At 55.7% G+C, this 19107-nt stretch overlaps 3 protein-coding genes across 3 annotated transcripts; all 3 read right to left on the reverse strand.

The window, feature by feature from the left end:
• Window positions 1-3332: 3332 nt before the first annotated feature.
• On the reverse strand, window positions 3333-5866 carry LOC104310401 (vacuolar protein sorting-associated protein 29). Its single transcript, XM_069795100.1, has 4 exons — window positions 5805-5866; window positions 5198-5386; window positions 4404-4639; window positions 3333-3809 (listed from the first exon to the last, which is right to left on the reverse strand). Exons 1-4 carry the CDS (start codon window positions 5805-5807, stop codon window positions 3692-3694), a joined length of 546 nt encoding a protein of 181 aa, XP_069651201.1. The 5' UTR covers window positions 5808-5866; the 3' UTR covers window positions 3333-3691.
• A 1085-nt stretch (window positions 5867-6951) lies between these two features.
• LOC104318995 (V-set pre-B cell surrogate light chain 3) lies at window positions 6952-7775 on the reverse strand. Its single transcript, XM_009920547.2, has 3 exons — window positions 7718-7775; window positions 7528-7599; window positions 6952-7280 (listed from the first exon to the last, which is right to left on the reverse strand). Exons 1-3 carry the CDS (start codon window positions 7773-7775, stop codon window positions 6952-6954), a joined length of 459 nt encoding a protein of 152 aa, XP_009918849.2.
• Window positions 7776-14642: 6867 nt separating this feature from the next.
• CHCHD10 (coiled-coil-helix-coiled-coil-helix domain containing 10) lies at window positions 14643-16204 on the reverse strand. Its single transcript, XM_069795101.1, has 4 exons — window positions 16060-16204; window positions 15787-15970; window positions 15340-15490; window positions 14643-14902 (listed from the first exon to the last, which is right to left on the reverse strand). The coding sequence occupies exons 1-4, from the start codon at window positions 16113-16115 to the stop codon at window positions 14883-14885; spliced, it is 411 nt and encodes a 136-aa protein (XP_069651202.1). The 5' UTR covers window positions 16116-16204; the 3' UTR covers window positions 14643-14882.
• Window positions 16205-19107: the final 2903 nt, after the last annotated feature.

Genomic DNA, 19107 nt, shown 5'->3' on the forward strand with positions numbered 1-19107 from the left:
CATCTTAGTACAAGTGGGTGAAAGGGATAGAAAATTTTTTGTGTGATCATTGTGATAGAAATTTAACTAACCAACTAACCTATAACTAATCGTATAGAGAATAAGCAGCTTAGAGCTATTGCAACAAATATATATGATTTAATGTTGATCGGCATCCAGTGAAACATCACTCATAAGAGCCGAGTGTGGAAGTAGTATTAAGATACCCTGATATGTAGTCATTTATGATAAAGACCAAAAAAAAAAAAAAAAAAAAGGTAGGGAATCTCTCACCACAAGAAAAGTTAGCTAAAGCCAAAATTAGAGGTAAGGTCATGGTCTTAGTTAAGAATCTAGAAACAGGGCAGTAGGAAGGTCCATTTTCATTAATAACCTGGGGGCCAGATTATGCTTGTGTTTCCACAGATGCAGGCCCACAATGGACTCCTGTTTGATTTGTACGACCATCATCATCTGGAACATCCTAGATGGTGCGGCAATATGAATACCACCTCAGCCAAAAACTAATGCGTAGGTCACCTTGGCTAACATAACAGGTCAAGATTCTCTGTGCATCCGCAACCACATCACAAAGCCCATGAACCAATAGACAGGATGGCTATGACTCGTGCAGTGCGCCTGGCCAGTGAGCACATGCATCATAGGTTGCAACTGAGGCGGATTTTGGCATCCGCTGGCCACGTGTGCTGAAACCCGTTCCTCTGCAAACGTATGGATACCGTGATTTTCCAAAGAGCATCGGGCTCGTGTATGGCAAGGCCATCGTTGCCTCCGTGGGGACGCCCACATAAAGCTGACACCTACCGATTGCTGGTCTCAGTTTGCGGAGCAAGACAGCACAAGAATGTACAGATGGTCCATCCTTGTACATTGCAATGTGTTTAAAAATTAATTGATAGATCAAGTAAGGCTGTGTTAATTGACAAAAAACAAAAAAGGGGGAGATGTAGGGTTCAATTATATGGAACTTAGTTACTGGGCCTGAAAGTAGCTCATGGTCGCAAGAGCATTCCAGATGCCTTTAGAAGGCCTTGAACAGAATAAACAAGACAGAAAAAGAAAGATCCGAATTAGAAAAACACAGGTGCACATTCCACAATAAAGGGAACTTGGCACAAACAACCTCAATTCAGGGGCTTATCTTGACCAATTAGACTGAGACAGGTTTCGCATGCTCTAGTTAATATAGCCAATTCTGTCCTGTGTTTATGCGCCTGTACAGAGTGAGTATAACTAACTGTATCTTATGTTTATGCACGTGTACAGTATCGATATAACCAATCACATTTTATGCTTGTGCGCCTGGACACCAAATGCTTGTATGCAGCAACCAATCAAAGCTTCTAAAGCAACTCAAAGAATTGTATAAGAATGATCAGCTAGGCTCAATAAACTGGTGACTTTAATCATCATATGGGTGTCCTGTCGTCCGGGCCCCGCATGGAATAACCCTACAACAGGCAGCAGAGTGGGGAATGCCAAAGTCAAAGGAGAACAGAAGTGGACATGATCACAGGGAAATTTGGGGAGCAGAGCCCAGCCCAACATATTCCAGCACAAAGGCAGCTCTGGCAGCAGCAGCAGGACGTGGTTTTCAGCAGCAAGAGCCCGTGGGGTGGCAGACAATGCCACCCTGTGAACTTTGTAGGCAGAAGGACAATGGTCCCCAGCCACAAAGTCACCTCCGGTTCTCTGGGACACAAAAGGGAGGACATTCATGGCCACGGTCATGCAGAGGGGACAGAACCTGCCTCAGCCCCACAGCCACAACTCTGCTCAGCAAGGAGGGAGAGAAAGGCAGAAAACCTTCCCCTGATTTAGGAGTCAGTGTCTCATGTCCTATTACTTGGTGTCACCAGACACCATTGCTGCCGCTGCTGTCCTCACCACCACAGTAATAGACAGCCTCGTCCTCGGCTTGGACCCCAGTGATGGTTAACGTGCCTGTGGAGCCAGATGTAGATCCAGAGAATCGCGAAGGGATGTCCGAGGGTCTCTTGTTGTTAGTATAGATCACAGTGACAGGGGCGCTGCCAGGAACCTTCTGCTGGTACCAGCCAACAGCATTGGTGCTGCTAACACCGGAGCAAGTGATCTGGACGGTTTGTCCCACGTTCGCTGACACGGAGGGTGGCTGAGTCAGCGCTGCCTGGACCAGGGAACCTGGAGAGGAAAAGGAGAGAGGGGAGAAGACGAGGGTCAGCCAGTGCCCCACCAGCACAGCCCTCCCCAGGCAGTGGGACAGGGAAGAGACCCCTGTGCTCAAAGGCCCCGGATGGGTGCAGCAAGTCTGGCCAGGGCACCTGAGCCGTGGGCGAGCAGTGTAAAGAGGAGAGGGGCTCAGGCCATGGCACGATCCCACCAGCTCCACATCCCCCCAACGACTGGGTGTTGCCATGGACCCCGATTTCCTTTTAAGCCCCCACGTGCTCAGGCACAGCCCCTCCATGCCAATGTGGCCCCACAATGTTCCCTGGCAGCTCCTGTCCCAGTGCTCCCCCTGCCCACTGCAGGCACATCTCTTGCCCACCAAAGGCACCAAGATCACGCTGGGCTGCCTGCTCCGTGGGCCACTCAGCTGGGAAAACCAGGTCCTGCTTCACACCAGGGCACCACAACCAGGTTTCTCTCAGGAGCCACAAGACTATGACCGCTGGACCGGGGTGTCCAGGCAAATGCTCCTCAACTCTGGTTTTGCCAAATACAACCTCAGCCAAGACACGTGCCGAGGGACAGCAGGAACGCTTTTCTACCTTGCCTTGCTGAAGCATCCTCTGCAGCCACCTTTGCCCAGCCTGTGACCCTGGCATCACCCACCCACCCTTAGAACATCCCTCTGCCGCAGCACAGCTCCTCCAGCCGCGCTCCCCTTCCCCTCCCGCTTCTCCACAGGGCTCCACACCCACGGCTGGTCCAGCACCGCACCAGCACCACCACTGCAGGCTGGTGCTCCGAGACCTCCCTGGCCAGGGGCCACGATGGCTCCGGCACCACGGACGCTCCCACTTCTCAGAAGCACCACAGGGACGAGGAGCAGCGCTCCGGCCTCTGCTACCTGTGGAGCATGAGGGCAAACGCCCAGCTCCGCACACCGGCGCAGAGCTCTCCACGCCGCTCTTCCCAGACCTGCCTCTGCCTTTCCGTGCTACCCTAAGCAGGAGGTGGGATGAGCCTGCCGAAGCAGAGTCCTTGGGCATCTCTGACAGAGCCCAAAATGTTTCAGGGCCGCGTCTCGGGAAGAAAACGGCAGCTTCCCGTCCTCCCTCGCAGCCCCCTCACACCAAATTCCAGACCCCCTTCACCTCTTAGAAGCATAATGAACAGGACCCGCATGCCCAAAGAAAGGAATTTATTATTCTATATGGCCATTGTTTTACAGAAGAGCTTCAGTGCCAAGCTACCACCACCACCCTCTGTGACTCCCTTAGGCCAGGGACACAGCAGCTCCTCCTTAGACACAGGGCATTTTCCACAGGCCTCTTAATCAGCAGTTTCTTCTGCTTCACCTGCAGGTTGGGAACCAAGACTAACGTTTTCTCACAAGCTCACGAGCAGTAGAGCGATGCGGCTGCTCTACAGCCCAACACGCTGCAGCAGCAGCGCCCCCCCGTGGCCTGCCTCCCCTTCGACTTCACCAGAGAGACAAGGAACGCGAGGCGGGGAGAAGCCAACGAGCAGGTTTGAACGTCATTCAGTACTTCTTGAAGTCAATTCTTTCTACTTTCACATCACCCTCAATCAGTTGGTATACATAAGTCACAACTGTGGAAGCCTGGATGTCCATCAGTACAAACGAAGGGATGATGTTCCTGGAAAGAAAACATACTTTGTCAGTCTTCCCGGTTAGCTCACGCTTCTTGCTATTACAGACCTTCTGCTTATGTATTCTAATACACTGCATTGCCAAGGGCTGCAGGGATCTGGGAAACACCGCAGTTCGCGGGTACTGACAACAGCGTCTCAGGCAGATTTACACTCAGCCTACAACAGCCCTTGAGGCTACTCAACAGTCTACGTCGTGTCAGGCTCAGGCATTTAAGCCGACAGTGCCTCCAGAAGTCTGATTTCCCGCCAAATATTAGGATGCAGCCTCTGTGAAGACACCAGAAAGCAAAACGCCTTCAAGAAGCTGCTGCAACTCACCCCTCTCTGGGCCCAGGAAGAAGCCCCAGACACTCCAGTGCTGGGCTGCCATGCCCAACACGTGGGCCAAGACAAACCCTGGGAGCAGGGGAGCCCTGCTGCATACCTTGGGAAGGGAGAGGGCTGGCCTCCTGCTCCTTCACGGCACCTCACCAGCACTCTGCAGCATGGTGGCCAGACACTCACAGGTGAATTAATGCATTTCAGGTAACGCCTATGGGCTCTGCTGCACTGGGCAGATCAGGGCCCCCCTCACTCACGTTTCCAAAGCACTGTAGGCTCCTGTAGCTGATCCCGGGTTGATGTAGAATTTGTTTTCATGTTCAAATGCTTCAAATCTGTGCGTGTGTCCCGAGATGAGAATGTCCACATCCAGCTGCCTCTGCAGCAGTGCCAGGCTGGCTGCATCGCCCCAGGGAATAACTTGATGGCCGTGAATCAGCCCGATTCTGAACTGCTCAACAGTTACAACCTTCTCTTCAGGATAATTCAGGCTCTGAGAAGGAGAAAGGCACCGCCTATAAATCAGCCAGAGACCCCTCACCTATGCAATGCTGGTTCCCATGTTCCAAGACATGAACCCTCTTTTCACCATTTGAGCGCACAAGGTCCCTTTCAGCATGCAGACCCACCGGATGCTTGTACCACACTCCAGCAAGAGCAACTACAGAGCAAAGAGCGGGGAATTTGCACAGAGATCAGGAGCCTCAAGGCTACCCAACAGTAAACAAATATACACACAAGCCTCCTGTAGTTTCTGCATCTACACAGCCAGCTGGGGGACTCCAGAGGCCTCACAGCAATTACAGACAGGTTTGTGACTGAGTTCATATGAAACAAGTGCATGTATTACCCCCCCAATCCCCCCTGTTGCAAGTGCAACAAGAAGGGTCTAAAAAAATTTTTGTTTTTTCAGTCTTACTCATTCCTACTTCCTATCCTGGTGAATTACAGTTCAGGAATTGCTAGTGCTGAAGGACTCCCCAGGTTTCATCGAGACAACCACCACATGCAGGAAGGCAGGCTGAGGAATTAACAGCAGCAAAAACGTTACCTCAGAGTCCCCCCTAACAACATGGATGTCCCCAGCCAGTGTCCTGAGGTAGTCATAGCTCTCCTTGGTGCAGAGGTTTCCTGTACACAAGATGTGCTGAATCTTTCCTGGAACCAGCAGCTTCTTGAACTTCACCGGTAGACCACTACACCGGTGTGGGATGTGAAGGTCCCCTAATACTAACACCAACTTTGCACGCAGCAGGAGGAAAGAGAGTGTTTTAACCCAAGTTACTTAACAGAACAGCACAAAACCTTTTTTGCCGCTCCAGGGGGCTTGCAAAGTCTGGCAAACCATTACAGGCCCAGCAGGGATTTCTTTCAGGTTCAGCTTTGAGGAAACAACCCCTCAGCATGCCCAAGCTGCCCCGCACAGACAGCCCAGCCTGCTCCCACCCGGGGAGAGCCAGGCACTCCCACTCCCGCACGTAGCCGGAGGTGAGGGAATGCGCTGCCCGGGGGAAGACCAAGACAGCGGTCGCCGCCGCCGCAACGGGGCGAACTGAGCCAAGCAGCCGCCCCACGCTGAACCTGCGGGTTCAGGGCCGCTCCCCCGGCCCGGCGGCGGTGTAGGGAAGCGGCCGCGACCCCCCTTGGCCGCCGCTCACCATCCTGCTCCTCCACACAGCTCCGGCCGCTCCGTTACTCTGACGCGCACTGAGGTAACCAGGGAGTGACGCGCCGCCTTTTTCTCCTCCCCCGAGCCAATGGCGGCGCTAGCAGCTCCCCACGTGAGGCAGGCGCCTGTGGAAGGGGCCTAACGCCCGCCCCCTGTGCCTGCCCGAGTGGCGAGCATGCGCAGTGCGGCCGTCGCCGGGGAGGGGCTGCCCAGTGCTTTGGAGTCTGTCCGTCCCCCCCCCCCCCCGCAGCTTTTTTCATTAAATCTGTGTGAATTTTGTGGGAAAATGCATTATCTTTCTGTGTGAAAATGTTCATATGAAGTACCCACAAGTGCCCGCGTGGTTCAACGTATCCTTTTCCCCTCAGAAGCTGTGGGGGGCGCTGGGGCCGTGAGGGGAGATGGCGGCTGTGGGGAGATGGGGGGAGTGGGGAGACGATGGGGGGTGTGGGGAGACGTTGGGGGCCGTGAGGAGGCCTTGAGGGGCCTCCAGAAGGGGACAGGTCCTTAGTGTGGGGACAGGGCAGCGCGGGTGGGGGTCTGGCTCTCTGGGGAAGGCAGGCTCCGCCAGGGATGGGTGACACAGCTCCATCCAGGCCCAAGAGATCCCACCAAACGCCTCACCATAGCGCCTTGGGGTCACCCTCCGAACTCGGGTACCCCAGGGCACGGCGACATCCCTGCAGGGAGACACCCGAGGGGCTCTTCCCGGACTCCACATCCATGACACGAGCCACGTGGCTAAGGATTAACCTTTATTATCAGGTGAGCCAAACTGCGCAGAAGCCCAAGCCGGGACCAAGCCCGCACTGTGCCGAGTGCTGGAAGAGCCCAGGAAAGCCCAGCCATGGCGGAGGTCTCCATCCTCCCACCGCAGCAGGAGATCCCTGCTCCTGTGTGTTCCTGGGCCGAGCCCTGGCAGGTCTCGCACTGCGTTAGGCTGTCTAATGCTCCATGGGGGACATTTGGGGTCGAAGGGGAGGTTGCTGCACCTCACGGCACAATGCCGTGCTGCTGGGCTTGCTCAAGCACACAAGAGGGTCTTTTTCCATTCCTCCTCAGGCTGCCGTTCTCCCTGTTGAGGGCTTTGCGTCAGGGTTGCAAGGGAAAATGCAGAAAGCTTTTGTTCCCCGTTTCTAAAACCAGTTGAAGGCATGTGACAGGGCACAGTAATAGTTGCCATTGTCTTCATGGCAGGCAGATGCGATGATGAGGATGCAGGCATTGCTGGCAAGGTCTTTGGTAGCAGAGAAGCGGTCGGGAATCTTGGCAGGCTTGTGCTTGTCTCGCTCAGAGTTATAATAGAGCAGATACCGCAGGGAGTGCCCCGGGCGCTGCTGGTACCAGGAGATGCCGAACTCACTGATATTGTACTGGGGGCTCAGGGTGCAGGACAGCCGAGCGGTCTGCCCAGGCATCACCAAGATGGAGGATGGCTGGGTCAGCACGGGCTGAGCCCTGGAAGCTGCACGCACCAAGGATGCAGTTACTGATGGGCTGAGCCATGTCCCCCATTGCCCCCAGCCCCAAAATGTCCCCCTGCTCCCTTGAGGCAACCTCATTACCCAACCTCCATCCAGCTTATCACACCACACCGCCTTGGAGCAAAACGCCCTACTCACACTAACAGCCCCCTTGTACAGCCCAGTCCTGCCTGCCACCCCGTAGTGCTCCCCCCCAGACAGCAGCTACCTCAGCCACACCACCCTTACCTGTCCCCACCGTCCCCACCAGGAGCAGGACCATGAAGCCCAGGACCATAGCAGGAAGCAAAGGAAGGGAGGCTGTTTCGGAGAGGGTCTGCAGTGCTACACAAACCCAGGTTGCTGTGCCGCTGGCGCTTGTGAGGTGTATGTAAATGACACAGGGGGCTCAGGGACTCTAGCTCTGTGTGTTGCTCACTTTGCTGCAGCTGGGCTTCAGGGAGGGGGCTCGAAGCAGCGGGGCGAGAGCTGAGCATCGCAACCCACCGCCCACCTTCGCCCTAGGCTAGGCCATTTCCTCCAGGTGCACCGATGCACATACAGCCTGCCCCACTACCCTGTGCCCCAGGTACTGGGGTACAGTGGGGAGGCATCACTGACCATCTCTCCTCTCGGATGGGGGGAGCAGAGAGGTTTCCCTGAGGTCTTACACTCCGATCTTTTGCCTCGGGCCCTTTGCCACCAGGAGCGCAGGAGGCTAGGAGCCTGAGCCACACCACACCAAGGATGCCCTGTGGTAGCAGCAGGCTGGGGGCCAGCTGGCTCTGCTGCCACCAGGGAGAATGAAAGACAGGACATACCAGAGCCCCCCCCTGCAGCTATCTCATCTCAGAAGCAATATAAGGAAAGTTGCTGCTCCCTTCTCCATGCAGCTCCATCGCTGTGACAAGAACGACTGCCCCACAGCACAGACTGGGAGCTGCCAACAGTGCTGAGAGTCCTGCCTCTGCCAGGGCCACCTCAGAATCAGCAGCCACAGGCAAACGTGCAGGGTGGCTGCTGAAGTCACCTGCCAGAAGGCATTTCCCAAGGGAGCCAGTGCAGCAAGACACAGCTGCAGCACAGCTGGTGCCCTGTGCGGAAAGACAGCAGACCGTTACAGCAAAAGGCTGCCAGACTCACCAGGCGTAAAGCCCCTCCTCTCTGCAACACCCATCGCAGGGCCCAGAGACACATTACACGCCCAGTCACAATCAAGGGCTGGCCTCCCACCCGGCACGTCTCTGCACCCTCCAGCCCATGGCAGTCCTTCCCAGCAGGGTGGTCAGCAGACGCTTCAGTGTCCCATAACCGGTGGGTACCTCCTGCCCTCCACAACAAGGCTCAGCCCCCCACCCCTGATGCCACCACATCCCCATCCAGGGATGGCCCTTTCCCACCCCTCTGCAGCACCAGCCTTACTCCCAAGGCGTCCCCAAGCCAAAGAAGTTTGCAAGTGGTTCCTGACGTGACTGGCCCACGCGTGCTCTGGGTATGAGGGAAAATGGAGCTCCGAGACAGAGCCCTGCCTTATTAGAACATCCCAGCTTCCTGAAGAGGAAGCACCACCTTCATCCAAGGGTGCAATGCAGCAAGCTGGTCGCTTGCTTCACTGTGCCACGCTGCAGTGCTCTGAACAAGGGCTGGTGCACCCAACGGCTTGTCTATTTTTTCTGCATTCTCTATTAGCTGGTCTAACAAGAGCAATTACCCATGCAACCTTGCCCAATTTACTGTGACACAGCCTCCCTTGGGAGCAGCAAGGGGAAAACGAGTGAAAGGCAGTGACTGGAGCAATCAGAGCAGCTATAACACAGATGACAAGGAGCAGGGTCCGTACCTGCAGTGCCATGAAGTAGCAAGGTGCCAGTTAAACCTGATGGGACCGTACAGCACCTTGCGCAGCTGGACTGCAGGGAATGCTGCAGCACAGGAGGGCAGCAAGGGCTTTTGTACACCTGCCAGGGGGTTGTGGAGCACACAGGTGCCACACAGCAGTCCCTGCACATGCAGTAAAGCCTGGCTGTGTCCCACCTGCGCCCATCCAGGCAAACCTGCTGTACTAGACTTATCAGAGCCAGCCTACAGCAGGCGGCAGCAGCTGCATGAGACCAGCTCCAAAGCCCATTCAAGGCTGGGGCTTTGCCTTGATGTCTTCTGGCCTTGTGAAGCCCTGCCATTTCAGCAGCTTGTGTTTCATGCAGCCAGGCCCCCGAGCCCACGCAGGTAGGAGCACACTGCAGACACAGCTCCAGCTGTTGCCCACCAGCACTCCCCAAATTCTTCAAGGTGGTGGCAAGGTTATGAGACACCCTGCACATGGGTCCTAGGTGAGGAGTGCCACGCATACACCCTGTCACCAAGCCCCGAGCAGATAAAGTCCATGGATTAGACATGTGAAACAAAAATCCACAAAGGTAGAAGGAAATCAGCTCCTTGTGCAAGGAGGAGCATTTTGGAGAAAGGGAATTAGTCCATGGAGCAGCAAGCACTGGATATGCAGTACATCAGTGTTGTTACTGGTTCCCACCATTCAGGTCCTCCACATCTGCTGACCAGCCTGGGGGTGTGATTTCATCTGTGTCTCAGCAACTCTGCAGGAAAAGGGCATGATGCTACAGGGCCCCCTAAGCACTGTTGCAGGATCACTTGTACAGCAACATTTGGGCACCAAATGGAAGATGCGGCTGGTGCATAAGCCATGCACATTGCTCTGACAGCCCAGGCGTGCAGGAAAGTACCTGGCTGCGCAAAGTGCAAGAGCAGGTACAAGCCCAGCCTCACGCTGACCCTGTTCTGCCAGCTTTATTCCCTCCTGCACAAGGTATGAGAGGTGCTCAGTGAACAGAAGGAACTCACCCAGACAAAGCAGGTTTTATCCTAGATTGACACATCACTGACCAAGCACAGCTACCCCTGTCAGGCCAGGGCAAAACGTGGACCAGGACTTAACTGCTGCACCACCCCGCATTTGCTGCTAAGCCCTGTGGCTTCCTCCTGCTCCGCAGCGCAGGTGCAGCTGCCGTCCTGACAACTGCCCGCAGCTCCTCCCAGGCTGCAAAACCTCACTACCTCATGCTCCAGAGTAGGACCAGAGCAGGCAGGGTCCTGAGGAAGGTTGTTCCACTGGCATCTGACCATCTCGCAGAGGAGAGTGCGGCTGCCTTTGCAGCAGCACTGGGCTCAGCTAGGAGCAGGGTGGGCAGATCTGGCACCATCACAGCCCAGATGAGCTGCAGGACAAACAGCTGGGGCAGGAAACACCCCAAGACTGCAAAAAGTCTGAAATTCAGAGCAGCTGGGACCACACAGAGCAGGCAGCCTTACCAACAGGCTGTCATTTAGCCCAGCCCCTGCTCTATTCCCCTCTCCCACTCCCCAGTTGCAGAAGGCTTGGAAATCTGCAGGGGCCATTCCCCATTGCTGGGAAATCTGGCTACTGAAACTGCAACCGCATCAGCTGGAAATGCAGTCCCTCCCCAGGGCTCTCCAGCAGCTAATACCATCACCATCAGGGATTTTGTCATCCCCACCACCTGCAGGACAGCACCCAGTACCAGCAGCCACCACATCACAGGCCTGGGTCCCTGCTAGAGGAGAGAAGCTCTGGGAGGAGGCAGGCTAAGCACCATGTTCATTACTGTGAGATACAGAGGTACAGGGGGAAAGCACCAGCTTTGCCTCAGCTCTGGGGGCCAGCTGGTCACCTGGACCATCTTCATCACCACCAGGTGGTGGCCCCATGAGGGGCAGGGAGGGACATGGTACCTTGATGCACAGCAATGCCCAGTCTTTAGGGAACAGAGCAAGAGAGCTCTGCCAGGGCACATCAGCATCCTTTGCCTCATAAAAAAGGGTGATCTTTAACCCCTACACAATAAATCATGGAGGAAAACCATCTCAGCAGAGCTAAGTTAATTGCAGGGAGGGAGGCCAGAGGCAAGGATGTGTTCCCAGCCTTGCAGCTCTGGGGAATCACTGGAAGGAGCTCTGCTAATCTAGACACAACCAGAAGAGTCATGGGGCAGAAGTGACAGCAGAGCTCCTCTGCTCCTGGCTGTGTGGGAAGGGTTCCCTGGCTCAAATCCTGGCCCTCAGCTTCAGAGAGCAGGTTTCTGCAGCTGGTGGGAGGGAACGAGCAGACCCTGTCTTGGCCTTGCCCAGTTGGCCAAGAGCCTTTGCCTGACCCCAGACACTTGCAGCTGAAGCCACCAGACACACATGGTCCTAAGCCTTTGCTCCCTCTGCTATTTGAATTGGATCCCCAGCTCTGACTACTGACGTGTGTCAGCCCTGGGGATTTCTCAATCATGACAAACTTGGTGAGAGTTCATGTCCAAAATGTCCCCTGGTGACTCAGATGTGATCTCCAGCTCTTTCCCCTTGTGACTAGGACAAGTTTGTGGAAGGGGACTGGCAAGGGCCAGGGCTCATTGCTTTTTCCTACTCATGTTTGATGAAGCAAAGTTGAAGGACAGAGACACTTCATGAATCAGAACCATTTTCCCCAAATCAAAACATTCATCCACACTCCTAACCTGGAGGATTCCCAGCACAAAACACCAGCAGACACGGCTGTAATACAGCAGCTCAAAGCCCTGGTGATGGCAACGCAGGGATCCTACCTTTGCTGGCTGTGACAGCGGGCACTTAGCCACCCACTGTGCCTCCTCCTGCCATGTCCATGGGGCCCCTGGATTCAGGGTGACCACACTCATATCTCAGGGCTCATTCCCTGTCTGCAGCCAACTGCCAGGAGACAGTGAACCTGCAGTGCCACATCCTGATCCTCACGGCTCACCTGAAGGGGAAGTGTCAGTGCACACCTGAAGTACAAGTGCTCCTGAGCAGCGGTCACCAGAGGGACCAGCACTCACCCAATAGAGAAGCAGCAGAGAGTAACAAACAGGTTGCATGGGAATCCCATCACAGGGAAAGGGGCAGCAAACCTTCTCCCCTCTAGACCTCAACAGATTCCCTTCAAAGCATAACTTGCAAAGGAAAATACCTCTAAACCCCACAGGCTCATGTTGGCCACACAGGGGCACATTGGACTTTCTTCACCACATCTCTCTCCCTCCAGACTGCATCAATCTTCCGGATGAAATGGGGGCCCTAATGAACCTGAGCAAAGTGGAAAACCCTGCATCTGAATTCACCAGTAAATACCTATGGGAAAGGGAGCACTACATCCTCATCAGAGTCATCTGTAAGTTCCTTGGCAAGACAGCACAGTTCAGCCTCTGAGCCAAGAAGGGTCTGTTTTGGCGGGGGGGCTTCCACACACCAGGAAAACCCTGTCACCTCCTAGAAACAAAGATGCAGCTTTGGAAAGGGGGGGGGGGAGGGTGTCTATTCAGCAGTCACTTGGACATACACAGTAACTCTGAGGAGGCAGAAGCCAGCTCAGATGAAGAGCTAGAGCTGAACCTTATGTTTGTCTGAGGTGGCTGCTCTGGGGGAGGAGGAACCTTCCCTGGGCAGAGCTGCCTGCCCCAGTTACAAGTCTTTATTTCAGTTTTCAGCCAGGAGAGAGATTAATCCATTTCTTCCATTCTGCTGACAGGAGGAGAAAGCTCTGAGGCCACCTGCTATGAATCCTTGCTAGAGAACCTGGGGAAGCACTACGCTGACCTAGCAGGTAAGAGCCAGGCACCCACCTCACCTCCACAGAGGAGCCGAGGGTGCAGGCATGACTCCTCTTCCCCCCGCAGCCCTTGTACACCATCCATGGGGCTGTCCTCTGCATTCCACTATGCCCCCTCACAACACCAGTAATGGCTGTGGGTAGCAGGTGAATTCAGGCTCAAGGACATCCCTAGATGAGGAACAGACCCATTACTGGTCACAAATGCAGTGCAGCCACCCACCAGGGCTCAACCACCATGCCATACTGCCCAGGCACTCACCCCCAGCTCAACAAGAATCCTCTGCTACTTAGCTCCTTTTCCTGGGATCCCCCTGCTCCTTTCAGGGGTCCACACTACCACCTCCAAAGCTGCACCCTGACAAACCATGCAAAAGCAGCACCCTCCTGCTTCAAGGGATCACTCAAGTTCCCATGGCATGGCCTGCACTCCCAAGTGACAAGAAACTGCACCTCCTTTCAACCCACCTGCACCGGCAGCCAGGGGAACATGCACCTGCATCACTGGATGAGTCTGCCTTCAACACCATCACCACTCTGGCAGTGGCCTTCTAGAGACTGTCCACTGCAAGTCACCAGGAAAAACTGTTCAAGAAACATCTCAAGTCTTCACAACTCCAGAAGCAGCATTTCTAGCACTTAGCCAAGACAGGTCAGAAGACAGCACACACCTGCTGCAGGTGCTCCTGATGGCTCTCCTTAACAGCTTCTCCACTCATAACAGCACACACCAGTATCAGTCTAATATTTATTTCTTGAAGGCAGTTAGTTCAGACAGCTTCATTACAGTGGTTCCTCTCTGCTCACACTGGGGCAGCTCACCACACCAAGCACTTGGGTTTAGAGTCTCTGGCATCTACTTTTTTCCTTGGCTGTCTCTCAGGAGAGCACAAGGCACTCCAGATAAGGCCAGGCACAGCTCGGGACATTATCTACCACCAAGAATTTAAGGTTTGACATTTAGAAGGGGCAGGACTTTCAACACCAGCCTACAGTATCTGCTGCCAGCTTTTACCATCTAGAAATGGATTTCTTCACCAATCCAGGCAAGGGGCTGAGAACTTGCCCAATATTCACAGCCAGAGGTCAGCAGTTGACAGATTAATTCTGCCATGAAAATTCAGCAGTTAAACATCTGAAAGTGTCATGGTTTCACTGCTGTGCCACTAGAACTCCAGCTGAAGCCTCAAAGTTATCTTTCACACCAACATGGGAAACAGGGTCTCCTGCTGGAGGCCATTCTGCAGGCAGCACTCAGGAAACTGTTCTGCTACAGTAAGAGGAGAGCAGCTCTGAACTTAACCTGAGGCTGGTGACCTTGAGAACATTGCATAACCTGCTAAGGCTTTTAAGTAAGATCAGCCGACTGTATCCCAGTCACACTGCCAGACAGGTCATATTTTCTTAGCTCTGGGGTCAGAACAGCTCTTCAGGAAGAGGGTATCAATGGAAAAATAATTTGTTACTGAAAATAATGTAGGACACATCTCAGATTACCTCTCTCCAGCCCCTCCTCTGCCTGGAGGGCAGCCAATCCAGTCTCCAGTCAGTTGTGGATCTGCTTTTGCCAAGTCATGCAAGCACAGCTCTTGCTAGGCTGCACCTCCTGTTTGCAGGAAATACACAATTGTGCCTTGTCCTTTAAGTGGCTGATACTGTTAACATTTTGGTAGCTTAATTTTAGCTTGAGAATTAAATAAAGAACAAGCACAAGTGATAGGTCCAAATAAACTCCTTTATTTCTCTGTAATAAATACAGTGCTATCTGAATTCTGAATTCCCACAGGTCCAACCACTCCTTTCCTTCTCTACTAGTGAAGAAGTAAATTACCACTAGAAGACTCCTGTCTGGTCAGTCTGTTCCCTCCAGCTCATCCTCTGTCCATCCTTCTACTCCCTGCAGGCAGCAGGGCTCTACACCAGGCTCCTCTTCCCTATACAAAGGGGGGCAGATTCTTCACAGGAGAGAAGAAACACCTACAGGGAGAAAGTACAAGTTCAGCATTAGGTGCACATTCCAGCAGCTGGAGTTAATAAAAGCTCTCTTACCTAAAGTGACCAGATCAAGACATAGCTACTGACATCTGCTTTTAACAGGTGCAGCGGGAATTAGGGCATCAAGTAGGGAAAGCAGCAGGTTTCCCACAGCAGCAAGAGAGGAACCTGCAGGAGGGCACCTACAGCCTCCTCACCTTCAGAGAGACATGGTCAGGATCATTTCTCCTGCCCTTTCCAGTTCCCTTCCGCATTCCAGGACACAGGAAAGACAGAACTGCTTCCTGTTTAAAGCCTTGAGGGGCAGGCACTACAACCACAACAGATTGCTTCTGCGACCTTTGAACCCCCTCGGGTATTCTCCGGGCAGCAGTTCCGTCACTACCCAGCCCTCCTGCAGGGACAGGGCACAGACTCACCGTTGCTAGTCTTGCACTGCTTCAGCGCCTCGTTGAAGCCCTCGCACAAGGTCAGGTCTCTCTGGTTGGTAGCACATTCCAGGAACTGCTTCATCTCATAGTGGCAGGGTCCGTAGGGCGACTGCTGGTACACGGGCTGCTGCCTGGGCTCCTGCAGGCAAGGACCCGGTTCGGGAAAGAGCTCTGTGGGCAGCGGCACCTCCTTCGGTAAACACGGCGGCTCCTTATCGCCTCTCACCGGGAACGGCCCCGTCACCTTGGCCTGCTCCCGCGTCCGACCTTCGCCGCACGGGCCAAGCGGCCCTGGCAAGGCCCGGCGGCCCCCGCTCCCCAGGACCGGCTCTGCCGGCCCAGCTCCCGCCGCCCCTCCTCACCCCCGGCCCCGCAGCCCACCGGCCCGCCCCGGGCAAGGACAGGGCAAGGACGCCCGCCCGGCTCCGCTCTCACCTGGGCGGGAGCCGCCGCCTTGGCCGGTTCGGAGGAGCCGCCGCTGAAGGCGCCGGTGAGGGCGCTCCCCACGACGTGTCCCACGGCCGAACCCACGGCCACGCCGGCCGCCGTGCTCGCCATCTGCGCCATCAGACCGGGTTGCGCCGGCTGCGCCGCCGGCACCGGGGCCGCTGGGGCCGGGCTGCGAAGAGGAGCGAGTCAGAAAGGGGCGGCGGGTGGGCAGAGACCCCCCCCCCCCGGCCCCGGCCCCGCCGCCGTCGCCCCCGGTACCTGGCCGGGGCCGGTGCCGCCGCGGGCCGCCCCACGCTCCTGCCGCCGCGCGCCATCGCCTCACAGCCCTCCCGCCCCTCCCGCCGCCTTTAAGAGGCGCCGCCGCCGCCCCCACGTGACGCCGCGCGCATGCTCGGCCGCAGCGGCCGACGCCAGCCGCCCCGCCCTTCTGAGGGAAGGCGGGGTCTTCCCGCCCGGCTTCACTGGGCCGAGAAGGGCAGGGCGGGCCCGGGCTCCGCCCCCTTCGGTGCCCCGCCCCCTGGCCGCCGCCCGTCCCCGCTAGGGGGCGCGCCCGCCTCGCGGGGCCCGGCTTCTCCTCTCCCGCAGCCGCCTGAGGGAACGGGGGGGCGCGGGGCCGGCGGCGGCCGGAGCGGGCGGGGAAAGGGACCGCCGGAGCCCCAACCGCAGCAAGGGGGGGGTCTCCTCCGGCCCCCGCAGGCGCGGACCGGCTGCCCTGAGCAGGGCAGCGGGGGGCTGGCCCTGTACGCCCAGGCTTGAGCCCCCCCCCCCGCCGGTGTTTAAGGGCCGTTCAACACCGCCCCCCCAGCCCCGGTAACGGGGGATGGGCCGCGGCGGCGGAGGAACGATTCATACTCGTGGGGACGGCGTCTGGCTCCGTAGGAGACACTGACCACAGCTCTGCCCGGGACAGCCGACGCAACTTTCAAGGGCCAGCGGGTATCTCGCTGCGCCCAAATTCAACGCCTGCAGGTGAAGCAACGTACCAGCTCCAGAGTCACCGGCCCAAACGTGGCTTAGCCCGTTTTTGGGCTCCACCACGTTCTGCTGAGCGCCGTAGAGCCACGGAGCCTAAAGGACGAAGCTCCGTGCGGGCCGGGCAGGAGCGAAGAAGCGACGGTTGGGTGCAGGCAGAAGACCGGGCAGCGGGAGGGAGCAAGGAGGCCCTGCTTCACACCTCTGCTGTGAAGGTTTCTGCAGATGTCGCGACCAAAGGAAGAGCTTCGAGGAGGGCGATGCGGTAGCTGTGCAGATGCTCAGAGGCTGCTTCTCCCAGGTGTGCGGCAGAGCACGAGAGAGCATGAAGGGGCTTGTTGGAAATGGGCGACGGAGACGGCCTCTGTTGCGTGGGAGAGGATGGCTGGAGGTGGATAATGAAGGGCTGGGAGAGGGAAGATGAACAGTCCACAATCGGGGCAGAGGAAAGAGGGTGCCAGGGAGGAGCGTGGGGAGGAATGATGTGGTCTAAGCCACGGGCCAGCACAACAATTTTTGCAGCAGCCCTCTGGATACAAACCAGCAGATCAAGGAAACCTTTGCAAGGCGTGGACATTGGTTGGGAAGTAGGAATCCATGGAGAGATGATGATGAGCCCTCAAATCACGAGCAGACAGGCTGGACGACGCCAGTTTTACCTTCAAACCAATTTTCTGGCAATCATCTCTTCTCTGGCACCCCAGCTGGTCTCCGGGACCTCTGTGGGTCCATGTCTGCTCAATGTCTGCCCGGGATGGGCCTGGTTGCCAGCTCCATCTTTGGATGTCCCTTATGCCCTGTGGAGTGAAAGAAATTTCCAAAATTGAGAAGGATCCAGAAGTTGTCCAAGGTTAAAAAAAAATCCCAGCTATGTTATGTCTCCAGGGCTGTGTTCATACGTTCAGCAAGTTATGAAAACCAGCTCTTTGGGCTGGTTCATTGACTGGCAGGAATTAGAGAGCTAAGTCACTGTAGGGTTGGCAATTAGCTGCTGTGTAAGTGTTTTTGTAGAATCAAATTTCCAGCACGAGGGGAAGAGAAAAGCATTTGTAAAGCAAGCCACCCCCTCGGCACAGGAGCTGGGCAGGCAGGGGGAGAGCTGCAGCTTCTACACTTCTGAGGAGAGGGATTGTGCCTCAAACACAACTTTGGTCTCCTATTCTGAGCAGTAACACCCTCAAATCCTTCCTCCCACGGTGCCAGGGACCTCGCCTGCCCCGGGAGCTGTGCTGTGCAGTTCTGCTTTCAGCTGGAACAGCAGCATTTTAGATTCAGCATTTGCCTGTCTTTTGCCCATTAATAGGAGAGGGGGCCAAGCAGTTGTAAAACCAGAAGACTATAACTGGAAAGCCCCTGCCTCAGCAGCACCTGCGTTTTTTCCTTTTCCCAGCCACGCATCCTGAGGGAGCAGGGTCCCCTTCCCCGTGCAGCCCCATCCCGCCTAGCCATGAGCAGTTGTGGGGAAACAGAGGTCTTAAAGACATGAGAAAAAAGGCAGGAGGGGACAAAAGGGTGACCTCAGGGAGCTCCTCACTGCGAGGAAACCCCTGGGCACGTGAGCACGGTCAAGCCCATCAGTGCGTGGGGCTGGGGCTACCACACCACGGGCTCCTCTTCCCTCCTTGGTTGTCCCTGGCCATAGGAAGAAGCTAGGCATGTGCTGGGGGGAGGAGAGGACAGATTTGCAGGGAGCGCAGGGAATGCCAGACCTCCAGCCATAAGAAATCGAGGTTCATTAGTTCCACTACGCGCAGAACAAGTTGCTGAAGGAGCCTGGGTTTCAAGCTGAGAGCGTCCCTTTAAGCTGTGTCTGGGGGACCCTTTGATTTGGTTAATTAGACGCAAAGTTTTTCTGTGCTGTGGGAGGCCGGGTATGTGCTGAGGAGCACAGCTACCCTGGGTTTACTAATGAGATAATTTATTGTGGCTGTCTGAGAGGCTGAGTGTACACAACTCCACCCGCACACACACCACCCACTCCAAGCCCTCTGCTCCCAGCTGGAGAGTCCTCAGCACTGGAGGTGGAAGTACTGTGTTAGGTCTCCCTGTGCAAAGCCCTGCCGAGGAGCCATCCTTCACTCGGGGAACTTGTGCAGCAGGGCACCGTTTGCATCTAAATATCCCCACAACAGTTTTTACTGCTTCCCTAGCCAAACTTCCTAATTCCCCTGTTTTTCAGCTTAAATTTGATCTTTGATTCAATCAAGTAGCTGCGTTTCTGCCTCTCTTTCTCCCCCTGCTCCAGAAGATCCCTCCTTACATAGTTCAAGTGTTAGGGCTTGCCTACACTTGAAGGTTGACTCTGGATTAAGGGACATATAAATCTGAAAGACA

The sequence above is a fragment of the Haliaeetus albicilla genome, chromosome 10 (assembly GCF_947461875.1).
Source record: "Haliaeetus albicilla chromosome 10, bHalAlb1.1, whole genome shotgun sequence".
Classification (NCBI taxonomy): Eukaryota; Metazoa; Chordata; class Aves; order Accipitriformes; family Accipitridae; genus Haliaeetus; species Haliaeetus albicilla.

Bases quoted from the DNA above. Each gene is read 5' to 3' on its own strand.
- LOC104310401 (XM_069795100.1), bottom strand. The intron at 4,640-5,197 runs GTAACGTTTTTG...TCTCCTTCTCAG, and splicing joins TTGTTAGGGGGGACTCTGAG to AGCCTGAATTATCCTGAAGA. The intron at 3,810-4,403 runs GTGAGTGAGGGG...TTTTCTTTCCAG, and splicing joins GCCTACAGTGCTTTGGAAAC to GAACATCATCCCTTCGTTTG.
- CHCHD10 (XM_069795101.1), bottom strand. From the start codon at position 16,115: ATGGCGCGCGGCGGCAGGAGCGTGGGGCGGCCCGCGGCGGCACCGGCC. The intron at 15,491-15,786 runs GTGAGAGCGGAG...CCTTGCCTGCAG, and splicing joins AGGCGGCGGCTCCCGCCCAG to GAGCCCAGGCAGCAGCCCGT. The intron at 14,903-15,339 runs GTGAGTCTGTGC...TTCTCCCTGTAG, and splicing joins GCAGTGCAAGACTAGCAACG to GTGTTTCTTCTCTCCTGTGA.
- LOC104318995 (XM_009920547.2), bottom strand. From the start codon at position 7,775: ATGCTCAGCTCTCGCCCCGCTGCTTCGAGCCCCCTCCCTGAAGCCCAG. The intron at 7,600-7,717 runs GTGAGCAACACA...TCTCCGAAACAG, and splicing joins TGAAGCCCAGCTGCAGCAAA to CCTCCCTTCCTTTGCTTCCT. The intron at 7,281-7,527 runs GTAAGGGTGGTG...TGGTGCGTGCAG, and splicing joins GGTGGGGACGGTGGGGACAG to CTTCCAGGGCTCAGCCCGTG.